Source organism: Apium graveolens, chromosome 4 (genome assembly GCF_009905375.1).
Source record: "Apium graveolens cultivar Ventura chromosome 4, ASM990537v1, whole genome shotgun sequence".
In the NCBI taxonomy this organism is placed as follows: Eukaryota; Viridiplantae; Streptophyta; class Magnoliopsida; order Apiales; family Apiaceae; genus Apium; species Apium graveolens.
The window spans coordinates 77,567,302-77,594,857 of record NC_133650.1 but is presented as its reverse complement, the minus strand read 5'-3'; the positions used below and the strand labels follow the sequence as shown (position 1 = coordinate 77,594,857).

The following is a 27,556-nucleotide window of genomic DNA, read 5'->3' as shown; positions in this document are numbered from 1 at the left end:
CCTTGTTTTCCATTTCTACCTCTTTTATAACCCTGTTTCTAAGATTTACCAGTTACCTCACTTACTTTCTTTTCTAGTTAAACTTTAGATAGTATACCTGTGTGCTTGTCTATCTTTTCAACAACTTTCAACTCAATTTTTTTTGTCAAGATTTTTAGAGGTAGATCATTTTTCATAGACTGTCTTAGGTTCATTTTCAGCAATACTGACAAATTTAACTAGTGTTCTATTAGTAATACTTTTACCAATGTTTTTATCAGTATCTTCATTATAACCTAGACATTATTTCCAGTTTTATCAGTAATCATACTGTGAACCTTTCTTCCTAAACTTATCCAAGTTTTAAAAATTTGTCTCTCTTTTTTAAGAACTTCCTCTAACATGGCATATTTAATTTCATCTTAGTTTCATTGTGCTTAGCTGTATTATATGAAGCTTCAGTTTCATGCATACAAATTAGATCTACTTCTAGATGATCATTTCTCTTTTCAAGAGACTTATTTTTGAAATTGACATGCAGAGATTTCAAGAATGTTTTTAACTCGGATATGTTATCAGCATTTATGGGAAAAATAGTCATTGGTAAGACACATACTCTTCATGGTTTGGGATTAGAGCATAGCATGCACCATCACTATCAGGTCCTGATGAGTCCATCCAGTCTTTGCTTGAAGTGATAAGTGCATTTCCAGTTGCCTTGAGATATTCAGTAGCAAGGTGTCCCATTTCATTGCTGTTGTAGCATGTCATTTTTGTCTTGTCAAACTTTCTTCCCTTAGAATACTGACTTTCATTCTTCCTGAACTTTCCTTTGTCATCACCAGAATACTTCTTGTTGAAACCACATTTTTTCTGTGTTTTTATGAATCTCCTCCTCCTGAATCCTTTCACCAACATTGTAGGCATCTGAATTACTTGAGGATAATCCGGATCTATCTCAGAATCCTCATATCTGATATCTCAACAATATTTCTTCTCCTTGAGTTATAACTAGTATTTTCCTTGAACTTGTGAATTTCAGCATTCGGTTCAATAGACTTCATCTTGTGTCATTTCCTATTCTTCCTCTGTTGAATTTCCAAGTCATGGATTCTTAGCATCCCATAGGTTTCATCCAATAACTATTGATCTAAATCATACTGGTGTCTGATGATAGATATCAGTATATCCCATTCCTCAGGAAGAGCCCTTAGAAACTTAGTATTAGAATCTTTCTTGTCATATTCCTTTCCAACTAATGACAAATCATTCAACAGTGTCAGGAATCTGTCATAACTGTCAGTAATGGTTTCATCGGACTTTGCTTCAAGCTGTTCATACTCTTGAATAAGAACAACCCTTCTATTCTTGTTGATTTCTAATATTCCTTGACATTGAGATTTCAGTGCATCCCATATAGCTATGGTAGTTTTACAAAAAATAACCCTATTTGACATAATATTGTCCAAATGATTATGAAGAATATTCCTGACCTTGGTATCTTTAAGCATTGTAACTTTTTCAACATCTGACCATTCTAATTTTTCCTTTCTTATATAGTGTTCAGGATCAGTTGGTGTCATTGGAACAACCTTCTCAGGATAGAGTGGTCCATCATTGATTATATCAACATAGCTATCATCAATAGATTCAAGAAACATCAACATCTTCACTTTCCATGTCGAGTAGTCAGCCTTCTTCAGGATTGGGATCTTCATGCTTTCATACTTACTTCCTGACATCTTTGATCTTTTCTAATTAAAATAAAGTTATACTGCTCTGATACCACTTGTTACCCAGTAAAGATATAATTATTTAAGGGGGTTGGATACAATTATATCAATAAATCGAAATCAGGATGTAAGTTCAATGAAATCAATAACAGTTTATTAATTCTGATATAAACTGTTACAAAAATCTGTCAAGATATTCTGATATTCTTGAGAGCTACTAGGTTACAGTGATACTCGTGTAAAAGCTTATAAACAATGATAATATATTTATTGTTTATATAATACACAGTTTCTCTATAAATTACAAGATATGTCAAAAGATATTTATCATGTTTCTATACATATCTCAATTAACAGCTACGTTTCTACAAACTGGGAACCAATACTAAACTACTCCTCAATTATTGGGACTGTGTAAATCAATAGATCCTAATTTGATCTATAATCCTGACTGCAAGACATATATTGTCTTCATCTTGATGCAAATCCTGACGCTATGCAATTCCTGAAAATTAGCAAATCCTGATTCCCAGTAGATCATGATTCTGACTTAAAGCATTTTTTCATAAAAAACGATAGCAAATGACATAATAAATGAATAAAGCAATGCAGAATATCACTTATCATATCAGTCCTCCAAGAAATCTTGATGAAGGGTAAACACAAGTCATTAGTCTTAATTCAGTGATTAATTACAACTACTCATAATGATTAGTGGAAACCTTAGAGTTAGAGCAAGGTTAAGCTCTTGATCCAACATTAATGGCCATCTATAGCCACGACTCGATTACGGGAACGTTCAGAGAGACAAGTTTTGTGAAGAGTTAAATATTTACGAGAACAAGTATAGAATGTTCCCCAGAGCAAGAATAAAACGTTCACCAAGACAAGAGTATAATGTTCACCATAATGAGAGTAGAACAATCACCAAAACAAGCCTAGAACGTCCACGGGAATGAATACAAAAAATTTGGAGGAGTTTCACCTCCCGTCCGACCAAGACCATCATGAAGGTGGCTCCATAGCCGACCAAGAGCATGAGGGGCCGAGTCCTCCACATGGAGGTCTCTAGCCGACTACAACCTCCATGGAGGTTGGCCCAGAGCCCCCTGGAGGATTCCCGTGTCCCTCCTGGGAAATTTTTAAAAAATTTCAAATATTTGGCGCCCCTCGAGAACAAGTTTCGTGAAGACTAGAACGTCCACGAGAACAAGTTTCGTGAAGACTAGAATGTCCACGAGAACAAGTTTTTGTTAGTGTTTGTGCCCTAGAGACGACACTATTATGTTTTGTTTATGACATTTGGATTATTAATGTTTATGTTCTATCGATTATTCTTTTAATAATTTATTAAGTCTTAATTTACTGTGATATAAATATCAGATTAATAAATGTCCTTGGAATATGACATGAATCTATATCTCTAAGTATGTGACTTAGAATTGAGATTATGTGAATAATATTGATATCCCCAAATATCCCTAGTCGAGTATTGTTATTAAGAGACAATAATAATACATTAAGACTAGTGTGTTTGTTGACTAATAATCACATCTCATTGATCATAGGTATAGCGATACTTAAGGTGAAAACATGGGCATATGTCAATATACATGGTGCTTGATAGACCCAATATGAGATTCTACACGTTTGTTGTGTCATAAGTAATTCTCACAGTGATAATGATGTAATGGTCCTTTGACTTGAAATCATTATATTTCTATACGATGATTAATATACTTTGATTACATTAAAAGTTGCCTTTGACCAGGTAATCATAAAAGTGGACTTCAGGTATATTAGGAATCGTGTGAGAAATATGAATGATCTAGAAAGGATTTAACCCTCCTAATTTTGGAGAGATATTATTTGCCTCTTGTGTGAGCTAGACTATGAAATGCGTGGCGCCGTGCTCAAATGTTGATTTGAAATGATAGTCTAATCATTTATCAAGGAAACCTGGATTAAACCATGAAATGGGTGACACATAACATTCCTCGAGTTTAATCTATAATATTTGGTTAAAGGGATTATATTACATTATACATTATTCAAGAAAGGTTTAATCGATCACCGATTTAATTATTATTACTTGGGTAGAAATGATGTATTACTAGATGTCGCTCATTGTTTATAATTTAAATATGAGATATTTAAATTATTGCCAACATAATAATAACCTATAAGGTCGCACAAAGAAAGCTTGAGGAATATTTAATTCAAATTCGGATTTGAATTAAATAGGAAATTTGAATTATTTATTATTAATTAAGTTGGACTTAATTAATGGGATAAATGAATTTCAGATTTTTATACTATTAAATCTGAAATTCAGTTGTTATTTGATAATTGAGTTAGACTTAATTATTAAATAAATAGAAGTTCATAGTTTAATGAACTCTAACTTGGACTAGGGTTAGGACTATTTTTGGCCCCTATATATAAACATCTTTAGGCCTAAAATTAGGGTCACGTTTTTTATTAGATAAGAATATAAAACCCTAGCAGCTAAAGGTGAGAGAGAGAGGGGGGAATAGGTTCGTTCTTGGTGCTAGTATACGCCTCCTCCGTACTGTCTTTCGTGTGGATACCTCTACGGCGTAGATCGTAAAGGCGGAATATGTGGTGTTCGATTAAAGCTAGGATCTCCTTTTGACAACCATAATCGTAAAGCTCTTTAAAGTAAACATCTCATCCATGTATTAAATATTGTTTTTTTCATGGATCCTGCGGTGGGTTTTGATTTATTTTATTTTTACTATTTTATTTATTGTTTCCGCTGTATTTTTATACCCCAAAACCCAACAATGCTATCAGAGCTACTTGCGAAAGGTTTTAATTCGTTTGTGTGTTTACTGATTTTGATGATAATATCATGTATACAATCCGCCATGACTATATGTATGCGATTTGTATATTATGCATGTGTTGATAATCTGCCATGATAAATATTATGATATTATGCATGTGTTGATGATCGTCCATGATAAATATGATGATATTATGTATGTTGATGATCTTCCATGATATATATGAAGATATTATGCATGTGTTGATGATCTGAGATGACTGTTGTTATGATTAATTGTGTATGGACACAATAGGGGACTAGAACACATTGTATGTATATGATACGATGATACAGAGATGAAGAATCAAGCATAAAGGTTCTGTTTTGATTCTGATTTTTTTTTGTGGCCCCGCCCTAACCTTGGACAGGCTAGCGCCCCTAACCCCCGCGAACTCACAACGGAGTTTGATGCCCAAAAAAGTGTTTAAGATATGTTCCAATTGATATGATTAATTTGATTAATCATGATAAGTAAATTATATTTTATATTATTATATGTTGTTTGAGCATGGTGGATGGTTACGGCCTTTGGACCCTTAGATTAATGGTTTTTTAATTTGTGGTTTTGGTTTTTAAATACGACTTGCATGTCATTTTGATTCTTGTAATATTAAATCTCGAATGTAACTCGAGTTCTTCTTTAAGTTCATTAAATTAGGTTTTTATAATTCAGTTATGTAATCTACTTGAAGAATTGAAGACTAGAAGAAGGAGTCCATTGGAGGTGATCTAAGGAAGTTATACAAGGAAGCAAATAAAGCAAGAAGACATATGATGTAATAGATTGTTGTATTTATATACTTAAACACCTTAGATTGACCATGATCTTTATCATGATCCTGATAAAGATCACAGAGGATGGGGCCATAATCTACCACATTTATTTTATTGCACTTTACATATATCATTTGATGAATGAATGTGTAGAGTAGTTAGAATAATTCATGCTTAATTAGATTAGAAATGTATGTATGTACTAGATACATCACCCATGTCATGCCTGCGAAACAAGATAAAATCTATAACGGTTCAAGATTTTAAAATTTAATAAAAGATCATAATATTCTCGTGTTACAGAAACACGAAATAAAAAAACAAATTTTCTTTATTTCTGATATGGGGCGATTTTATCAAAAGGGGGTTCATTGAACTTGTAAGGTTGTGGGTTTTAAGCGAGACCTTTGTGACTCCCTCACTATTTGGAAATCAAACCATTGACAAATATTGATTTGATGTATTTCATTCAAGGGAAAATTGGGAATCTCTTAATGATGGTATCATGATCGTTTTAATATTAACAATATTCTAAACTTTATATTAAGTTGTTTAAATGCCTCTAATATGTCCAACGCGTTAACCCCTAGATTGATAAGGAGTGGGTTCGCCAGAGCGAAGTACTCCCATCTATCGTGGGAGATGCATTGAAGTATATTGATATTTTCTGACTATTGGGTTTGACTTAACTAAGTTACCACAATAGGATTGTGAACTTAGATGCATGGAGTTTAGCGAGATTTATTAGATAAATATGAACAAATGTTGTTCCACCGAACTATCCAAAAGTTATATAGTTGATATAATTGACAAATGTTCTCTACCTTATTGAATCATGTTTTAGGAGTAAAGCCAAAGTTGAACTAAAACATTGTGAAATTTGAATCCTGGCTCACTAGAAAGGATATCGAAGATATTCTTTCCGAAATTAATAGTCAGGGCTATTGATTTAATAAAAATAGTGGGAGATATATATTGTGAATATATATGAATAATCACTTGAACATAATTTAATGATCATCCGTAGACTAATTCATTTTATGCATTTTAATATTGTAGATATCAAATGGCAAACAACTCAAAAAACTTCTCTGTGTGATTAGTCCTTGATAAGGACAAACTGACAATAACAAACTTCTTTGATTGGAAAAGGAACTTGAGGATAGTCCTCAGGCAGGAGCGAAAGCTCCATGTCATTAATGTTCCTCGCCCTGAACCTCTTCCTGAAGGTGCAATGCGTGTTAAACAGGCTGCTTATCAGAAGCATATAGATGATGACACGGATGTCACCTGTTTGATGCTAGTGACTATGAGTCCTGAGCTTCAGAAACAATATGAGCATATGGATGCTTATGTCATGATTGAGCATCATAAACGTATGTTTGAAGGACAGGCTCGTCAAGAGACATTTGGTAAAAGGAAATCTTTGTATGCATGTAAACAGAATGATTGTGATCCGGTTGGACCGCATGTTCTAAAGATGATTGGATATATGGAGTACCTTGCTACTCTAGATTTCACAATTGGTCCGAAAGCCCAGATAGATTTAATCTTATAATCTTTGAATAACAAATATGCTCAGTTTGTAATGAACTACAATATGAATGAGATAGACAAGACACCTAATGAATTGTTGGCTATGTTAAAAACCGTTGAGACCAACATTCAGAAGGCGTCCCCTGCTCCCACAATCATGGTGAATAAAGGGAGTGCAAAAGGGAAAGGTAAATGCAAAGGCAAGAAGACGATGGGATCCAAATCTGTTGATGCTCCTAAAATTGATCCCAAACAGGCTTTGAAGCTTGGAGGGGTGTTACAAAGGGTAATACTTGTCACTATTGCAAGAAACCGGGTCATTGGAAGAGAAACTGTCATGCTTTTTTTGGAGGATCTGCAGTAGAAGAAGGCTGATGGCGCTTCTAATTCAGGTATTTATGTTACAGAAGTTAATTTGTCTACTTCTACTTCATGTGTAACATCCCAAAATTTGGGATCGGGGATCCGGGTTGTCACGAGTTCCATTTCTATTAATCAACACTTAATCTTGAATCAACAACTACCTACTGCGTACTGACCCCGTAATATACACATACCACACGTTATATTCTCAGAGATGGAACCGAAATAGTACAAGTTATACGATCTAAAAATTATAAGTTATTACACCTTAAAAGAATTTATGAATAAATTTACATGTTCCTTGCCATTATAACAATACATAAGTCCGGTAAAACAAAAGTTGAAAGCCTAGCCTATTGGTAGTTCCTACCTCCGCCACAGCGGCATCAACGCCTACAGGAAACTGCGGAACGTTTCCTATCCGTTCGTGAATTGGGAGCTTGGTCATGTCCATCTCGCCTAGCTGTTGTTGTGATAAATAAAATAAGCAAGGGTGATCAACACATCCCACCAAAATAGCATATAACTGTTTAACATTATATGTACATTTTTATAGTATTTATGAAAGTCTTGGTCAAACAAATATGAACCATGTTTGATATCTTAATGCGACAAAGTCGCAAAATATTCGATATATATATTTTTCATAAATCTTTGAAATCCTATTCCATGCATAATATACATAGAGTTCCATTATATAAACTATATAAAATAACGTTACAAGGTGATCTCAAATATCTAACCTTGCCTTAACATTTTTCTGAAAATCTTTACCATGCATAATGTATAATGCTTTGATATATGTTTTGAAAGATGAAGTTCCGAGATACTTCAATATATATATATATATATATATATCTTTTCAGAAAAGTACTTGAGATAACTACTATTCAAAGTATAATCAATTTTCAAAAGTTCATCATGAAGATGAAGTTCCAAGGTAAAGCTTGTATAAAATATTTTCGCAAAGACTATTAAGGGCTTTTATCCTCTCAAGGAAACTCAATTCTCAGGTCATTATTAAGAGATGAAGTTATGAGATACTTAATTTTAAAACACCGTTTTGAATGCTTAACCCTTCCAATACTCATCGGTCACCCAGCCATAACCTTTCTATCATGGTGCTCTAGATAATGTTACAGAAATATCCAAGCTAGATGATGAATCGATACTGGAGTTTTCCGCTCCAGGAAGTCGACCCACGATGATCAGTCGTCGTTGTACAACCCACCAATTATCTACATGTAGAGGAGATCCACCGGAATTTATCATCTATCGGCCTTGGACTCCTAAGGAATGAATCGTCTCAGCGGAACTCCTAGTTTAGATGGAATCCATGATCCAGAAACGTAAAGCTCGTCTCCCCTTTCCCCAAGTAGAAACTTGTTAATACAACTTCACCAAGAAGTCGTATCTAGTTAGAAAGGGTAATTCACCAATATTTCCTAAGCGATGCTTATTAATGGATTAATTATTCCATGTATTATTTCCTGGATGTTGGGTAAGTAATTGGAACTCTCTTTATCCACCTAGCAACTTCGTTACGAAGATAAAGAATCCCCTTTATTGAGCCGGATCCCCTATATTTTAAGTGAGTATTTAAATCCCCATCTAAAGGAAAGATTTAAATTTGAAAACGGTTTTGGGATCCGCTCTAACTTTTAAAATCATTTTGTAAGACTCGAAGACATTTTCAAAAATGTTTAAGGTAAAGATGATTTAAAATCATAAATCAGTTTCAAATTATTAAAACAATATCTAAATATTATTCTTTATAATAATATTTATAAAAGAATATTTTTTTTGATGAAATAAACGAAGTAGAAAGTCTTGAAATTAATACTTGAAACTAATATTTATTTAATAAAAGATATACTTATACGTAAGTAAAACCTTTGTTTGAATATCCGAAAATAATACTCGTTCATTATACAAAACTATCGAATAATTCTTATTCGATTAATAGTTATTGAAAACTATATAAATATACTCAGGAACATCGCCTTCCGGTTTAGGTACAATGTTTAAACATACTAAGGGTATACGCAAAATACTGCTTATCACTAGCATATGTCTTATGCAGCTCGTAAGCTCTACTTTAAAATAGTTGAACTTTATATCAAAATATCAACATTTCAAAGCATGCATGTATATATAACATAAGATTTTAACTTTAAAATCATACATGCATTATATTACATGATATCGTTTTATAAAATAATTATGCATATCAATATCACAACAATAGTAATAGGTTTTAAAACCTTGCCCGAGTGTTCGGGGGTGGTAATGAGTTGGGTGGGTCTGGTAACCTATAAGAAATAACATAAGCCATAATTAGTCCTCGATCGCTTAATAAACTAGACTTTACTCATGCATAGCCTAACGCTCATTTTCACGCTTAAATGTTTACACTAGTTGCTCGTGTACCCTCGGATCCACCATTTTTATAAAATTTATCGTTAAATATTTTAAGGAGAACCCTTCACAAAGACCTTACCAACTTCCTAAGAAACTTTACATAATTGTTTCGTGTTCCGATAAGTCCTTTAGAGGCCTTAAATATGGTCTCAAAGTTACTAGAGGGGTAGGGGTTCATTCGTGAAACGCCGTTACTTAAAATGGTTGTTTCTCCTAAACCGTAAATCCAATTAAAGCGATCCACATATCAAAATGAAGCTTAAAACATAAAATATCTCAACTTGGAAATGGTAAGTTCACAGTAGTGGGATCTAGAGTCCAAAAGTTACTCATAAAAATAGTCTTTAGAAAAACGGACATTACGGCGGCTATACATGCATGATTTCCAATATTTATCAACACCAAATCACATCAATCCAACCACAACTCATCAACAACTCAAAATACAAATTTTTACAACCTAACTAAGTGAAAAAAAGATCAAGAACCTCAAATCCAACTAATATCATCCATATATCCATAATTAACAAAACAATTAAACAACTAAAGTGCTAAACATGTTTAAACATTCATTTCACTAATCATCCATCCACACAACCTTAAAACTCAAACAAACCAAACTTAGTACTAAGGGTTTTGAAGTTTATACCTTGCTTGGAGAGTAGAGAATCAATAGGGATCCTCAAAGAAACTCTAACTATCTCTGCTAAGCTTGGATATTAGAAGAAATATAAGAAAACACAAAGTTAGATCTTGAAAACACTATTCATCATGAACTTTGATAGGTTGATTAGCTAAGGAAACCATGTAATCTTGATCTTAAACTCATGGTATAACTAAGGTATGAATTATGGAAGCTAAAGAAACAAACCTCTTAATTTTTGATGGAGTGGAGATAGGGTTTTGAAAATTCTTCCCTTGCTTTTTCTTCAAAAGCCGAGAGCAACAATGGGGGGAGAGAATGAGAGTGTTTTTTCTTGTTGCCTTGATAATTTTGTAATGAATTACTTGGTTAATGTTTAATCTAGGCTAATTAGGTGTTTAAAATGCTTGGCTAATAATCAACCTTGGTAAATATCTTGGCCAATGCTTGCATCACCATGCTTACCTCACCATCTAACCACTTGTCCAATTGTCATGGTGGGATGATGTCATCTTGTTCTAATCCCTTTGATTAGTGCTTAATTGCTTGGTTAATCCCCTTGTTGTTTGCATAAGCTTAATCCTTGGTCGCTTATTAGTTTTACGGTTCGCTTAACTCTCATTCTCTGATCGTTAGAGAGATCATATTCGGGATCTTATCATTTGAGTTTCCCTAAGCCCTTCTTAATATCTTTTATTCCTTTAATGATCCTCTGCTATAATCCTTGAATTTAAATTCCTTTTAATCTTATCACCTTATACTTAATTCCTTTGGGATCTAGTGGATTTTCAGGAAAAATCAAAGTGTTCGAATTCGAATTCTGACGACTTTTACATACACTCATCATTCACATTACGGAATACTAATATGAACTCAGAATTTCCATAACAAAACTCCCATATAGGGTGGTCTGATAATTTTAGTCAATCAGCAAAAATCAGCAAAAGTTAATATTCATCAGGGTTTCAAATATTCCAAAAATTGGGGTTATTATAATCTCCCCTCTTTAAAAGGATTCCCTTCCGGAATCAGATAGAGTACAATTGGGGATACTTTTCTAGCATTGCACTTTCTAGTCACCAAATCGATTTTCCACATTGTGGTTCTGCCACAAAACCTTGACTAGCTTGATCTCCTTATTCCGTCGCACCTGCTCCTTTTGATCCATGATCCTCACTGGTTGTTCCATATAGGTCAAGTCTTGTTGCATATCTACGTGCTTGTATTCCACTATATGTCTGGAATCCGGATTATACTTCCTTAACATTGACACGTGGAACATGTTATTAACTTGATACAGGTTCGAGGGTAGGGCTAGTTCCTAAGCTAACTTCCCAATACGTCTCAAAATCTTAAAGCGTCCAATATATCTTGGGCTTAACTTTCCTTTCCTTCCAACCTCATCAAACCTTTACAAGAGAATACCTTTAACAACACTAGGTTCCCAACTTTATAATCCTTGCCATTTGGGGCCAAACCGGCGTACTTCTCCTATCGATCTTGGGCAGCTACCACCCGTCCTCAGTTTGAATTTATTATGTCCTTGGTTCTTTGGACCACTTTTGGCCCGAGCATCTTGCACTCTCCAACTTCATCCCGCTACAAGGGAGATCGGTATCTTTTTCCATAAAGGGCCTCGTATGGCGGCATTCCAATACTGACATAAAATTTATTATTGTAAGCAACTCAACCAGTGATTCGTGATTATTCCAACTTTCTTTAAAGTCTATTGCACAGTCTCTCGACATATCTTCTAGCACCATAGCTTTTTCTTCTCAATACCCACTATTTTTCAGTCCGTAATCATTATTATTTTATGTACATAATGCTATTCGGGCTAACTTTTACTCGCTAGTGTTCTATAACCTTTTAATAATTACGTCAACCTTAATATCATGAACGCGTTTCGATTTTGGAGACCAACGCACTTATACTACTCCTTTCCTATATGCTTCTATCTTTGAAAGCTTAATAAATCATAGAGAAGTAAAAGAATTTATTGAGAGATCACTATGATCATGATAGTCATTCGACAATACCTCCCCTATTATAATGTTTGTTCTTCAGTTTACACGAAATGAAAAGGAGAGAAAAAGAAAGAATTTAAGAGAGTTATATAAAAATATATATGGTCACAAAATATTTGGCTTGGAATCTACCTCTGAACTATAGAGGTTTATCACAGGAGAATAAAATATATATATATATATATCAATATCAAGTATAATTTCATCGTATTACACAGGCCTGAATATTTTTGCTATTCCGTCCATCATTTCATGGACCCATGCTCTTGCTCGATCTTATTAACAATCACCTTTGAAATTCCCTCAACATCGAAAATCGAATATGGGATTTCATTCTCGACATCATCCTTACTAGAATCCTACGCTTGCACCATAACCTTCCTCGCATAGTAATACAACTCTCTGTTGATAAGAAGGAATAAATATTCAAAAGGTAAATAATCGACTTAGTTAGTCTATCAACGATAACTTATACATCGTCATGACCCGATTATTGGTACTCAATCTCAACATCCATTATAATGGAACTCTCACAGTTGTTATCATCTCATTATTCACAGAATCATTGTTGCATTACTATAGTCCACCACTGACCTAATGTAGTCATTTGTTTTCCTCAAAATCTTAATAGATAATCATACGAATTTCATTCCTGTCATATCGAAATCTTCTATGGAGGTAACATAATCACTATTCGTGATCCATAAAGGACATCTCCTAAACTTGACGTATATATGACATGAAGCTAATAAAATTACAGAAGTATTTCAATCAAAGCAACGATAGAAGGTTAATACCATTATTAATCATATGTCCTTAGCAGACTGGAAACTCAAGGGTTCATTTAGTTCTTTTTGGAACATGGTCCTGGCTTATCTTAATGTAGGACTTTCTAATATGGTAGCCTGCTCACAACGATAACATGAATTAAATCTCTACCAACCTACTATTATGACTGAGTTTTACACAATCATCAGAAATGGATGTAAATCTTCCATACCATAATACAAACTTCATGGCTTTAACCAGCATTACTGTATTCCTTTGGCACGAGAGCCTATAATTGCTCTCTTATGCTTAAAGTGTTGGCCACCTCATTGGCCTTTCCTGATAGTAATAGTTCCTTACAATTAATGTCTTTTGAACCATCTTCAACTAAATTTTCTACCTCATTTCCAATCACTACTTAGGTAAAAATACTCTTTTTAAGTTATGGTAAGTAAAAAAAAATATCACCATAAGTTATTACCTTAGTCTTTCAATGTGAACATCATCACGACTGATTCTCGATCATACTTAGGACGTCTATTATCTTGGGTCCTTCTTGTTTTAACCAATATCGACCTTCATTGGGTCGATCTATACTTTCTTATGGTTTAACATGTTCCCTACCTAGCATTATTATAATTACATCATATTTCCTTTACCAAAATTTATATTCTTGGGAACTTAAATATTACCTTTCTTCTTGTAAAATCTCGAGGGTTATCCTTAAATCAATTCTCATGTATTCCCTAAGTATGTGGTATATCAAGATACCATTTACTAATACTAAAACCATTATCTATATAGTTCTGAACACTTTCTCCACTGATCTTTAAAGATTGTTGTTACCTTAATCCTTCCAAATCCTGCTGTCAGAACTCATAATGTTCCTATTAAGGGTGAAATGTCGCCATTTCAGCATTCCCCCAGTGTTCATCTCAGGTTATCTATATTTTATCCTCAATTCCATAAAAATACTTACATCCCTTCATAGATAATTTAAGTCGTCTATCCCTGATAAGGGTATCTGATTCAATCATTCCCACCTCGATAGTTTATACATCGTTTCATTATAACATCCTTTTCAAAATTGAGGTCAATCCATATAGCCGCTAAAAGATAATAACGGTTATCTGCTTTTCTTTCCTGATTTGGTAATGGCAGCAAAGATGTTCAGGAAGATATTGTTCGTGTTCAATCGTGAAATTATTGTTACTAAATCCTCATTTACTTTTGTTGTTTATCTCAAAGGTCATCTCAATATTGGGATATCTTTTATACCTGGCATCTCCCCTTTGGGTATCAAGTCACTGGTGTTAAATAAACTTTACATCCTTGAAGGTCAACTTCCTTCATTCAATGATCTAAATTCTTGCTTTCTTTTCTCCTCAGTCCATCCGTGTCTCCTTATTAATCCATCAATCTCTCTCAAAGTTTCATCGAATCATCCTAATATAAAGGGGAATAATTATATATATCATTTATGCCTACAAACCTCAACGTTACCTCATGGTCAATCACCATCACCTTGATGATTACCTACTTCTCTTATTTTTATTGCTAGGGTTCCTTAGGATTTTCTCATTACCAAATCCCCTATCGTTCCTCAAACTCTATTTCCTTTATTCTTCTTTCCCTTTCCGTCTTCCTTTTTACATTTTTATTACAATAATTTCATGAACCAACACAACATAAGCATTGATTTCAAACATCCCGTCATTTTGGATTCGTTTCCTTCAAACAAATCTTGACGAATTTCAAAACCTAGACTCATAATTTATTATACTCGTTCACTTTTGGCCTAGCTCTAAAACTTCTACACTATCTCCATTTATTTCTTATACCTTAGGAAGTACTTTCCCGGAAACAATTGACTGGATCTTATCCAGTTTATTAAAATATCTTTCTCTAAAACTTTCTTGGCCTCACTCCTCGGTGCAATAAGTCGATCCAATAACTCACTTCTAACATTACGAGCCTCAGACAGGCCGCCCAAAGTCATTTGGTAATCGGTGATAAGAGAAGCCTGAACGGTTACACATAGCAGTCCATGTGTTGCAGGTGGTGCAGACCCGGGTGATCCAACCGGATAACTGAGCACAATATCAGTTGTCGGTGGTGCAGGAGATAAATGAGGCATTTCCTTAGTAGGTGTTGGGCTCTATACAGGGGAGAGAACATCAACTGGTAGAAATCCATGGATGTCTAGAGGAATTTCCTGAAGATGGTCTGATACCGGTAGAAAATGGTGCCATAGAAGGCCCCACTCCATCTACCCACAATATCGGCTGTGCCCTCAGTAACTCTCCATCCTCTAGAGCTACCCTTGCAGCCATCCTAGCTCTGGTAGTCACCCTGACTACGGTCATCAAATCCTCAGCAATTATCTCTTCAGTCTCGTCAGGATTCTCCACGGGATCCTCCTCAACAACAATCCCTTCTGAGATAACATCCTCAACCACTACGTCCTCAATATGAACATCATCTGGTCCCTTGTTAAGGTACTCAATGGGATCCATAATCTGATCTCCAATATGTAATAAAATATCATCGTATTGTTACTCCTAAACCTCAGGGTTCGGTGTCCCGCTACCCTATACGATAACGAACTATGTTACTATCATGATATTTATAAGGGTTTCCGTAAGGATTTAATTGTGAGTACTATGTAAGGTAGTCCAACTATGAACTTGTAAATGGTCTTAGTGAACTTATTATTTTAACGACGTATCATTTATGAGGTTTATAACGCTAAGCTCTGATACAATTTCTGTAATAGCCCCAAATCCGGGCTCGGGGATCCGGGTGGTCACGAGTTCCATTTCCACTAATCAATACTTAATCTTGAATCAACAACTAATTACTGCGTATTGACCCCACAATATACACACACACCATACGTTATAGTCTTAGAGATGAAACCGAAATAGTACAAGTCATACGATCCGCAAATTATAAGTTATTAGTAATTTTGCCCATACTTCGCACATGAGAATTCTTATTCATCTACAAAATTAATTTTTGAATATTATTATTAGTTTTAGTTTTTAAGGTTGCAGTTTTTATATATTAACAAATATATTAATATAAATATGTCATATCAGCTTATTTGAGTAATATATAAAAAGTAGATGACACTATTTAAAAATATATATTTTTGAGAAAATATTTATAGTTTATTGATTAATTTCTTCTAAAACGTTAAAAGTTATTGAAAATTAAAATATTTGGCTTAATAAATACCTAAGTATAGCGTGTGTTTCCTGCATGATAATTTTTTTTATATATCTAATTATTTTATATATTCTTGTGTGTTTGTTTTATTAAATAAAAAGGTTTTAAAGTCGTACTAAAAGATAATTTTCACAGTTATAATATTTTGTATGCTCATCAATTCGACTCAATATAATTATATCATATGATATTACACGATGGCAAATCACTGTATCCAATTTTATAAGAAATATCATTTTTATTACTAGAGGTTTGATTGTGTTCGTTAGGATCATCATGCAAATTAATTCTAAAAATGGGTAACTAATTTTTTTTATAAAACATTTATGCACATATTTATATATATAATATAATTAATAATCATGTCTCCTAGATTTGTTTCTATTAAATTTGATGACATCAGTTGCATCTTCCATTAATTTGGTTTGATTATTCATAACTAATGAAATATTGTTTTAACTAAAATTACCAATCAAACTTTCACCAACTATTCTTATCTTGGTTTAAATTTGCAAATCATTCATTCAACCTAGAAAACACTCCCGGGTTTGATGAATTCTTGGACCATCCAGGTTTGTTATAACTTCCCTCGACAACCTCATTATATGATAAAAAAATATGAGCCAAGCACATTTAATTTTTAAATTTTCTTTTTCATAATTTATATAAAATGATATTTTGAGAGAGTATAATATTTAATTTGAAGTTGAAATAAATTAAAAAGATATATAAAATATATAAGATCATGTACAATGAGAGTGCCAACATGGCTACTACTGTTACCTTTTCATTTTTTAGGTTAACATACAATGACTCTTCTTTATATCGGAGTGATATGAGTATCAAATTGCCAACTTTAAACCCTCCCAGAACGTAACTAAAATGAAAAAAAAGTATTATCGCCTGTTAAAGACATATATTCATCCTGTTACTGACAATTTTTTAGCTTCAATAATTAAAGCAAAAATTGGTGAGAAGTTTGTCAAAAATACCAATGGAAATATGAACAATAAATAGTGTTTTTTTGATAATTTTGTACTATTGACTATTTTGTTACACCCAAGTGTAAAGATGGTCTAATTTGATATAAAGAGAAAACAAAGAAGCTAGCAGTTGACACTTATGGAAAATATGTGTTAATTTAAAATAATTTAGACATCATACAATCTTTAATTTAGACATCATAATTAACTTTTAAAACAATTTGTAATGTCAATCTGGGAAACTGCTTAAATCTGATCAATATACTTTAAGTGGCTTTGATTAATTCCTCAAGTTTCGCATGGAGGCAAGTTAGCAATTCCTCTTACAACCTGTGCAATGACATGACTGTTTCCAGATCTAACCATTCCAATGAATACTATAATACCACCTTCTTCTTTTAACAAAACAAGTAAGTAAATAGATGAAGTTTCATCATTGTATAAGAAGTTGTTCATATCTGAAGGACAAAAGTACTGCCTAGCTGTTGGAATAATCTTAAATTTAGTTATTAATTATTTGTTTATTTAATTATTAGATATTTAGCAATAGATTAATTATTAGAGAAAAATATTAATTTAGAATTATTTAGTAGTGGGGTAGTGGAGTAGTGGAGTTATGGAGTAAATTATGGACATGTAATTTACCCATTAATTAGTAGTGGTTAGTTTTAGTAATAGTTAGTTTTAATATGTTTGTAAAGCCTATATAATGGCTAGTTTACCTTGAGTTTTTAAAGAAGAAGAAGAAAACAAGAAATATAGCAGTATAAGTTCTCTGCAAAAAAAATGTAGGTGTCTTTTTCTCCAAGTTTTTCCAACATTGGCATCAGAGCCATATGATCCGGGGCTTATAAAACTCTTATAAAAATACACATATACATATATATATTATCCTTAATATTTTCCATGGCATCAAACAATTTCTCCGTCTCTATTCCATTATTCAAAGGAGATCATTATAATTCATGGGCTATCAAAATGAAATCATATTTGAAAGCTATGAGTTTGTGGGAAGCAATCGAGAGTGATGTTGAGCCAACCCTTCTTCCACAAAATCCAACAGTAGCCCAAATCAAAAAACGTGATGAAGAAGTGGCTAGAGAAGCAAAGGCACTTTCATGTCTACATTCGGCTGTGTCGGAAGAGATCTTTACAACTATTATGAGTTGTGATACTCCTAAAGAAGCATGGACAAAAATTAAGGAAGAATTTGAAGGCAATCAACAAACCAAACTGATGCAAATTCTGAACCTCAAGAGAGAGTTTGAGATGATGAGAATGAAAAATAATGAAGGCGTCAAGGAATATGGGAGTAGGTTGATGTCCATTGTTAACCAAATCAAACTACTTGGTGGAGATTTCTCAAGTCAAAGAGTAGTGGACAAACTTTTAGTGACTCTTCCTGAGAGGTATGAAACTAAAATTTCCTCACTTGAAGATACTAAAGATCTTTCGAAATTAACTGTTTCAGAATTGATCAATTCACTTCACGCCGTGGACCAAAGGAGATCAATGAGGGAGGAAGAAATTGGAGGAAAAAATGAGGGACTGCTATTAGCTAAAGCTTCATCCTCAAAAGGCACAGGTAACAAAGTTCAATGCAACCATTGTCATAAGATGGGACATGAAGAAAAAGACTGCTGGTACAAAGGAAAGCCACAATGCTACAAATGCAAAAAATATGGGCATCTGGCAAAGAATTGTAGATTTCAGAATGATGAAGAAAGGATGGCACAATTGATCGAGGGAGAACCACTCCTTTAGAGTTGTGGAGAGAAAGTGCTCCAAAGTGTTTTTGGAGAGAAAGTGCTCCAAAGTGTTTTTGATGAGATAGTGCATCAAAATTGATGGTGGTGAGAAGTGCATGACAGGCGAAGAGAAAGTGCTTCGTAAATTTAAGATTATGGGGTGAATGTTGGAATAATCTTAAATTTAGTTATTAATTATTTGTTTATTTAATTATTAGATATTTAGCAATAGATTAATTATTAGAGAAAAATATTAATTTAGAATTATTTAGTAGTGGGGTAGTGGAGTAGTGGAGTTATGGAGTAAATTATGGACATGTAATTTACCCATTAATTAGTAGTGGTTAGTTTTAGTAATAGTTAGTTTTAATATGTTTGTAAAGCCTATATAATGGCTAGTTTACCTTGAGTTTTTAAAGAAGAAGAAGAAAACAAGAAATATAGCAGTATAAGTTCTCTGCAAAAAAAATGTAGGTGTCTTTTTCTCCAAGTTTTTCCAACACTAGCTAATGGAATCATGAAGTAAAGGAAACACTGAGAAAATTGGTATTTTTAATAACGATCACAATCATACCATTTCCGCATAGGTTTGCAATTGCTCCAACCACCATTCTAATAGTTTGGGTATCATCTGTTCTGGAAGCTGTATTTGCTAGTAGTTGGCACCTTTACTTGCAATTAAGCTTTGATTTTTTTCTAAAGCCAAGTATGACTGTATAAGCTTCCACTGCATGTCACTACTTTCTCTACTCCAGATCATCAATTAAATGAAGCTAATTACGAATCACATAATTTTTCAACTTGTTCGGTATGCTCGTGATTATATTGACTATTAAAATACAGTGTTCACCAACCATAACTTCAGTTGTAATTGTTCTTTACTCTAGTTGCACTCTTCATAGTAGATACCTTTGAATAGGAAGTATACGATCCATTTCTTTGCTGCAACTTTCTCTTTTATCATCCTCATCCAAGTCTGCAGCTTGAATCATTACCTTAGTCCTATTTGGATTTCATGTCAAAAGATGTTTCTTTTCCATTGTTACAATATCACATATGTATGACTTAAGAAAGATAAAAAAATGATAACAAACCTGATTGGTGGATATATAAACACAGTTGCAATGGTCTTTGAGATTGCACCTAGCTTAAAAGCAGAGAACGTTGAAAGGGAGTTTTAACTTTTTTCGTCATTGCTATGTTTCATCTCATCAAATAATATGTATTGCACTACATATAGTTACTTTGTAAGATTCATATTATCTAGTGAAACACCATCCCCCCATGATAATACCCACTCAATAGAGCGACTTGCACCAATCAAACAAATGATGAAGTGCAACGTTGCTATGTAATCATTCTACAAAAAGTTTATGGATCCGATAAGAAACTTAGAGCTACTATCACAATATATCCAGTAGTAAAAAGTTTAACTTTTTTATTTGTTAAAAAAGAAATGACAACTCAGACAGGGCTTCAAATATACAGCAAGAAGGTATTTATTTAATGATGAAAATATATTGTTCATATAAATATTGAATTATATATTATTATTGATGTGAGTTTTTTAAACCCACCTTTCCTTAAACCTCGATTTTATTATTGAACACAATTTTTTTTACAATTTTAATTATATATAATTGAAGATGTAATGTAGCAAACAAACATACACGCTAATATGCCAACTATTCCACGTGCTTTATGAACAAATATTATGTTATAAAGGAACTACAGCTATGTTCCAAGTCTACGAAGGAACCACAAACGAACCAGGGGTAGATTCTTGTACCTTTCACGTAAAAGGAAGGTAAAATACTCACAACCATGGATTTAGGCCTATATCGGTTTGGTGACTTGGTGCATCCAGGGTGTTGGTATTGTAGGAAACGTAAATGGGATTTTGCTCCAATATTTTTAACACAAATATAATATATAATATATATTTTATAACAAGATTTCAGAAATAAAACAGACACACAACACTTATATATTTTTCTCTCCAACAAAAGATTACAGCTTTTCTTTTTTTTTAAACACAACAGAAGGTTACAAACTTTGTTTTCTAATATGAGAGCTTCGGCTCTATTTTTCCATTCTGCAAGTATTTATCTCAGTACTACTTTTTATTATACAAATGCTCCTGAGCCATGCTTTTTATAGACTTTAAAACACATGCATAGCTCAGCTCTTGCATCACCTATCATTTATTTTCTTATTTTCTGGACAATCTTGCATCTAATAGCCTACCTTGAATCCAGGAGGAGCTGCCATAGTTTCTTTTATTTCTACCACCTTATGTTATTTGATTTCTTCAGCCGTGTGTTGTAGTTTGCACAGCCTCCTTTTTTCTTGGACACGACCTAAGACTTTTACTACTGCTACTCTTTTTCCATGCATCAATATATGTGTCTCAGTGTAAACAAGTAGACTTCCATCTGCATCCTTTAAATTTTTCATGCTTAGCTTTTATGATCCTGGCTGGCTAATCTGTATTTGTCCAGTCTTCACAATGTTATCATATTATTTGTAGTGCTTCCATTATTACATACGTGAATTACTTATCATATACATCTAGAAGGGTTTGACTTTCTAACACTCCCCCTCAAACCCGACTTTGCATTCCGAGTTTTTCTTTCATTTTATAAAACATCTCTGGCTTCAACGGCTTCATGAAAATATCCGCTAAATTTTCTTCTGTTCTACAGTGTACTAGCTCCACAATTTTATCATTTACTTGTTCGCGAAGAAAATGATATTTTATGTTGATGTGTTTGTTGCGACTGTGTGACACTGGATTTTTCGCGAGAGAAATAGCGGATTTATTATCCACATAAATTTGAACCGGACCTTCCTTCGCAATATTTAACTCGCCCAATATGTAGCCTAGCCACATAGCCTGACATGCGCATGCTGCTGCTGCCATGTACTCCGCCTCATATGTTGAGAGGGCAACTGTCTGCTGCTTTTTTGATGACCACGAAAATATCGCTGAACCAATATGAAAAACATAGCCTGAAGTGCTTTTCCCGTCATCCAAGTCACCGCCATAGTCACTGTCTGAGTAGCCAACTAATTTTGAATTTTGAGAATGCGTGTAAAACAGACCTTGATCAAGTGTACCTTTTATGTACCTCAAAAATCCTTTTAGCTGCCATGAAGTGATCTTGTTTCGGCTTTTCCATGTACCTACTGACCAATCCAACTGCATACATTATATCTGGACGAGTAAAAGTTAGGTACCTCAGACTTCCAACCAAACTTTTGAACAACGTCGGATTTACCGAATCCCTTGTTGAATCAACTCTGAGCTTTATGCTCGGTTCTGCTGGCGTGCTTACTGGCTTGCATTCCTCCATTTTGAACTTCTTTAAAATTTGCTCCGCATATTTTTTCAGAGACATAAAAATCCCATCTTTCTTTTGCTTCACCTCGACTCCAAGAAAGTATGACATTTGACCAATATCTGTCATCTCAAATTCGTTAGTCATAACTTTCTTAAAATCATCAAACATACCAGGGTTGTTTCCTGTAAAGATCATGTCATCCACGTACAAGCACATGATCATAATATCTTCCCTTGAATTTGTCTTTGTATAGAGGGCATGCTCGTATGGACTCTTCACGAAACCATTTTTCTGAAAATATTCATCAACCCTTGTATTCCATGCTCGCGGAGCTTGCTTCAAACCATATAATGCTTTTTTCAGCCGATAGACTTTATCTTCCTTGCCTTTATGAACATATCCGGGAGGCTGCTCAATATAGACTTCTTCTTCAAGATAACCATTCAGAAATACCGACTTCACGTCCATCTGAAAAATCTTCCATTGATTTTGAGCGGCAATTGCTGTAAGAAGTCTGATGGTGTCAACTCGTGCAACTGGAGCAAACACCTCATCATAGTCAATGTCATATCGCTGCTTGTAGCCTTTAGCCACTAGCCTCGCCTTGTGCTTTTCCACTTCACCGTCCTGATTTGTCATTGTCTTGTAGACCCACTTGACGCCAATTGCTTTATGTCCTTCTGGAAGATCTGTGAGCTCCCATGTATCATTTTTCTTGATTGCGCCAATTTCCTCATCCATGGCTTTGTTCCATTTGCTTTCTTCAGAAGCTTCCTCAAATGTAACTGGGTCACATTCAGCCATTAAGCAAAATAAGGAATAATCAAAGGTTGTTTGTACCGGACTTGTTGCTTCATAAATATTATCCAGACTCCGCATCTTTCTCGGTGCTCCCCCTGAACTGCTGCTTCCTCCCGTGGATGGTGTCGATCTAGGTGTTTGTTGATTTGGACTTGGTGGAGGAGTTTGATCATCATCTCCGTCATCTTCATTATTGAGGTTGTCACCGTCATCATCATCACCATTAAAGAATAAGCCGACAACTTTTCTTTCTTCCTCGCTCCATCTCCAGTAATCTGATTCATCGAACTCAACATCTCGAGAAATGATTAATTTCTTCTTTAGGGGATTGTAGAGTCTGTATGCCTTGCTTCTTTTGTCATATCCGGTAAAGATGCATTTCTCGCCTTTATCATCCAACTTCTTTCTTTTCTGATCAGGAACATGGGCATATGCAATACATCCAAAAATTCTGAGATGTCCAACTGATGGTTTGCTACCACTCCATGCTTCATTCAGAGTTTTGTTTCTGACACTTTTTGTTGGACAACGATTCAACAAATAAACTGCACATTGAACGGCTTCCGCCCAGAAAGTTCTTGGCATGTGCTTTGCTTTCACCATGCTCCTTGCCATGTCAAGAACAGTGCGATTCTTTCTTTCTGCAACGCTATTTTGTTGAGGAGTATAGGCCGTTGTCAACTGATGATTGATTCCATGTGCTCTACAAAAGCTTCTGAACAGATTAGAAGTATACTCGCCTCCTCTATCTGATCTGAGTACCTTCAAATAATGACCACTTTGCTTTTCTTCCAGTGCTTTGAACTCCTTGAATTTATCAAGAGCTTCTGACTTTTCTTTGATAATATACACCCAACTTTTCCTGCTAAAATCATCGATAAATGTTAGGTAATATCTATTACCTCCAAGTGATGAGATATCAAATGGACCAACAATATCTGTGTGAACAATCTCCAATGGCCTCCTGGCTCTCCATGATTTTCCAACGGGAAAACTTTGTCGATGTTGTTTTCCCTTTACACATGCTTCACACAAATTTTCTGGTTCATTGATTTCTGGCAAACCGTCCACCATTTTTGTTTTTGACAATAATTTCAGGCCAGAAAATCCAAGATGACCATATCTCAAATGCCACAACCACGAGTCATTTTTAATGACCGACTTTAAGCACTTCTGCATATTCATTTGCATATCAAGCGTAAACAATCGATTCTTTGACATCTCCACATTTGCAATCAATTCCTCAACTTGATTTCTGATGATGAGGGAATTGTCCTGCATCTGTATATTATATCCTTTCTCCACAAGTTGGCCAAGACTGATAATATTATTTTTCAATGAAGGAATATAATAAACATCATTTATATATTTCTTTTCACCTTTCTTTGACATGATCGTGACAGTACCTTTTCCTTTCACCGGAATCTTTGACGAGTCACCAAAAGTAACTTCTCCGCTGATGGTGTCGTCAATCTCCGTGAATAATTCCTTGTGACCAGTCATGTGATTACTGGCCCCTGGGTCAAGATACCAAACATTCTTCTTGCTTTCCTCGTCTTCTTTGTAAGTGAGGAACATAGCAGTGCCAACATCTTTGTCTTCTTTTGCTGCTACAAAATGGCTTCTTTCTTCCACCTTTGGTGCTCTAAACTCATAACTGAAATGACCATATTTATTACAGTTATAGCACTGATATTGAGACTTATCACCTCGTTGTTGATATCCGCCTCGTCCTTGGCCTCTAAAATTTTGACTACGACCAGATGGATGATACCCTTCAGATGTCTGGCCTCTATTGAAAGACTGCCTTCCTCGTCCTCGTCCACCACGGTAGCCACCTCTAAAGCCACCTCTGCCACGTGCATAACTGCTACTGCCAGAACTGTCACCAATGGACACCTTACTTTGCAACGCCTTTTCCAAATGGCTTACATCATCATACTGGTTCATTCGCTGCTCGTGGGCTTGAAGAGAACCTACGAGCTCATCAATAGAAATCGTGGACAAGTCTTTTGATTCTTCGATAGAAGTAACAAAATAATCAAATTTTCTTGTTAATGAACGGAGCAACTTTTCTATGACCCGAACATCGTCGAGACTTTCACCATTTCTTTTCATCTCATTTGTCACCGTTTTTAAACGCGTAACAAATTCACCAATATTTTCAGAACTCTTCATCTTCAAATTTTCGAACTCCCCACGTAGTACTTGGAGACGAACCTTTTCGACTTTCTCGACACCCTGGAATGATTTCTGCAGAATCTCCCACGCGTCTTTCGCCGTTTTTGCATTTGAAATTTTTTCAAAGGTTGATTCGTCAACTCCTTGAATAATTGTATATAACGCCTTTTTATCTTTTTTCCGGGTCTCTTTCAAAATCATCTTGTCAGCATTTGACAGGGCTGCTTCAGCGGCTGCATCTGTGGGCTCGTCATACCCGCTTTCGACAATATCCCAATTATCGTAGGAACCGAGTAATACCTTCATTTGAATACTCCAGTTCCCGTAATTTGTACTCGTCAATTTTGGAATATTTGGTTGCACCATCGTCGCCATTTTTCACGAACGGAACCTTAGCTCTGATACCACTTGTAGGAAACGTAAATAGGATTTTGCTCCAATATTTTTAACACAAATATAATATATAATATATATTTTATAATAAGATTTCAGAAATAAAACAGACACACAACACTTATATATTTTTCTCTCCAACAAAAGATTACAGCTTTTCTTTTTTTTAAACACAACAGAAGGTTACAAACTTTGTTTTCTAATATGAGAGCTTCGGCTCTATTTTTCCATTCTGCAAGTATTTAACTCAGTACTACTTTTTATTATACAAATGCTCCTGAGCCATGCTTTTTATAGACTTTAAAACACATGCATAGCTCAGCTCTTGCATCACCTATCATTTATTTTCTTATTTTCTGGACAATCTTGCATCTAATAGCCTACCTTGAATCCAGGAGGAGCTGCCATAGTTTCTTTTATTTCTACCACCTTATGTTATTTGATTTCTTCAGCCGTGTGTTGTAATTTGCACAGCCTCCTTTTTTCTTGGACACGACCTAAGACTTTTACTACTGCTACTCTTTTTCCATGCATCAATATATGTGTCTCAGTGTAAACAAGTAGACTTCCATCTACATCCTTTAAATTTTTCATGCTTAGCTTTTATGATCCTGGCTGGCTAATCTGTATTTGTCCAGTCTTCACAATGTTATTATATTATTTGTAGTGCTTCCATTATTACATACGTGAATTACTTATCATATACATCTAGAAGGGTTTGACTTTCTAACAGGTATGTCAATTTTCACTTTAGTTTCCTTTTACAGATAGAACCATAAGTAGGTGTAATATCCGGGATATGACGTGTAATTATTTTTGTTAATAAATAAATATAATGTGATTATTATATGGATTTTTGGTGAATTATCTGTGAAGTGGTATCTATGTTTGGATGTCCACAATTTGAGTATTTTAATTTTTATATGTCCAAAATAAAGTATAGATAATTGTGTTATTTTTTTATTAATTTTTATGTTATTATATGATTTTATAAATGATTTATGGATTTAATAAATTATTTTTCCGAGTATTTATAAATTATTTTGGATAATCGGGAACCAACTGAATTCAATCATTTTTATGTTTTTACAACCCGAAACTCTTCCGAAAACTACTTCCTAACCTAATTGCAATATTTAGAGCATTTTCCATGTTTTGACTTTTCCAATCTGAAGTACGGTTTTCCCTGTGTGGGTCCCGGTGTAAAATTTTCGATATAAAATTATTTCGGTAAATCGATAAAACCCGTATTTTCGGGAAACGAGATCTTTTTATTAAACTATTATAATTATCATATTGTAGTACGTGTAACCAAAGTGCTGAGACCAAGACCGCAGTACGAAATGTACAGATTTGGATAATTATCCTAAAACCGGTACCGTTTTGAATCTATTTTCTCAAATAAACATACTATTTTATATCTGGTACGATCCAACGGGATACCAATATTCCGTAATTATAAATAGCCCTTACCGTATTTTATTTTGTAGAGAAAATCATTTGCAGTCAGTAAATTATATAATTTTACAGAGAAAAACCCTAAATTCATAGTGTTCTTCATAATCAAATCTCAATTTAAAGGCGTTATCGTAATCCGTTGGAGAAGCTCGAGTACTCAAATCAAAGCTCTTGAAATATACTATCAGAATCTCTGCTTCATACCACTGCAGAATCAAAGGTTTATTTTCTATATTTATATTGAAATTCGAATTATTTTGACTTAAATTATGAATTTTTGTTCGAGAGATTATTTGTATGATTTGATGATTGCATGTTGTAA

The 27,556-nt window shown here is 34.2% G+C and overlaps 2 protein-coding genes across 2 annotated transcripts; one reads left to right on the top strand and one right to left on the bottom strand.

Moving 5' to 3' along the window:
* Nucleotides 1-1,121: 1,121 nt before the first annotated feature.
* LOC141718651 (uncharacterized) lies at nt 1,122-1,721 on the bottom strand. Its single transcript, XM_074521028.1, has one exon. The coding sequence runs from the start codon at nt 1,719-1,721 to the stop codon at nt 1,122-1,124; it is 600 nt and encodes a 199-aa protein (XP_074377129.1).
* A 946-nt stretch (nt 1,722-2,667) lies between these two features.
* LOC141718650 (uncharacterized) lies at nt 2,668-7,237 on the top strand. The gene is made up of 3 exons (XM_074521027.1): nt 2,668-2,776; nt 6,441-6,808; nt 6,920-7,237. Exons 1-3 carry the CDS (start codon nt 2,668-2,670, stop codon nt 7,235-7,237), a joined length of 795 nt encoding a protein of 264 aa, XP_074377128.1.
* Nucleotides 7,238-27,556: the final 20,319 nt, after the last annotated feature.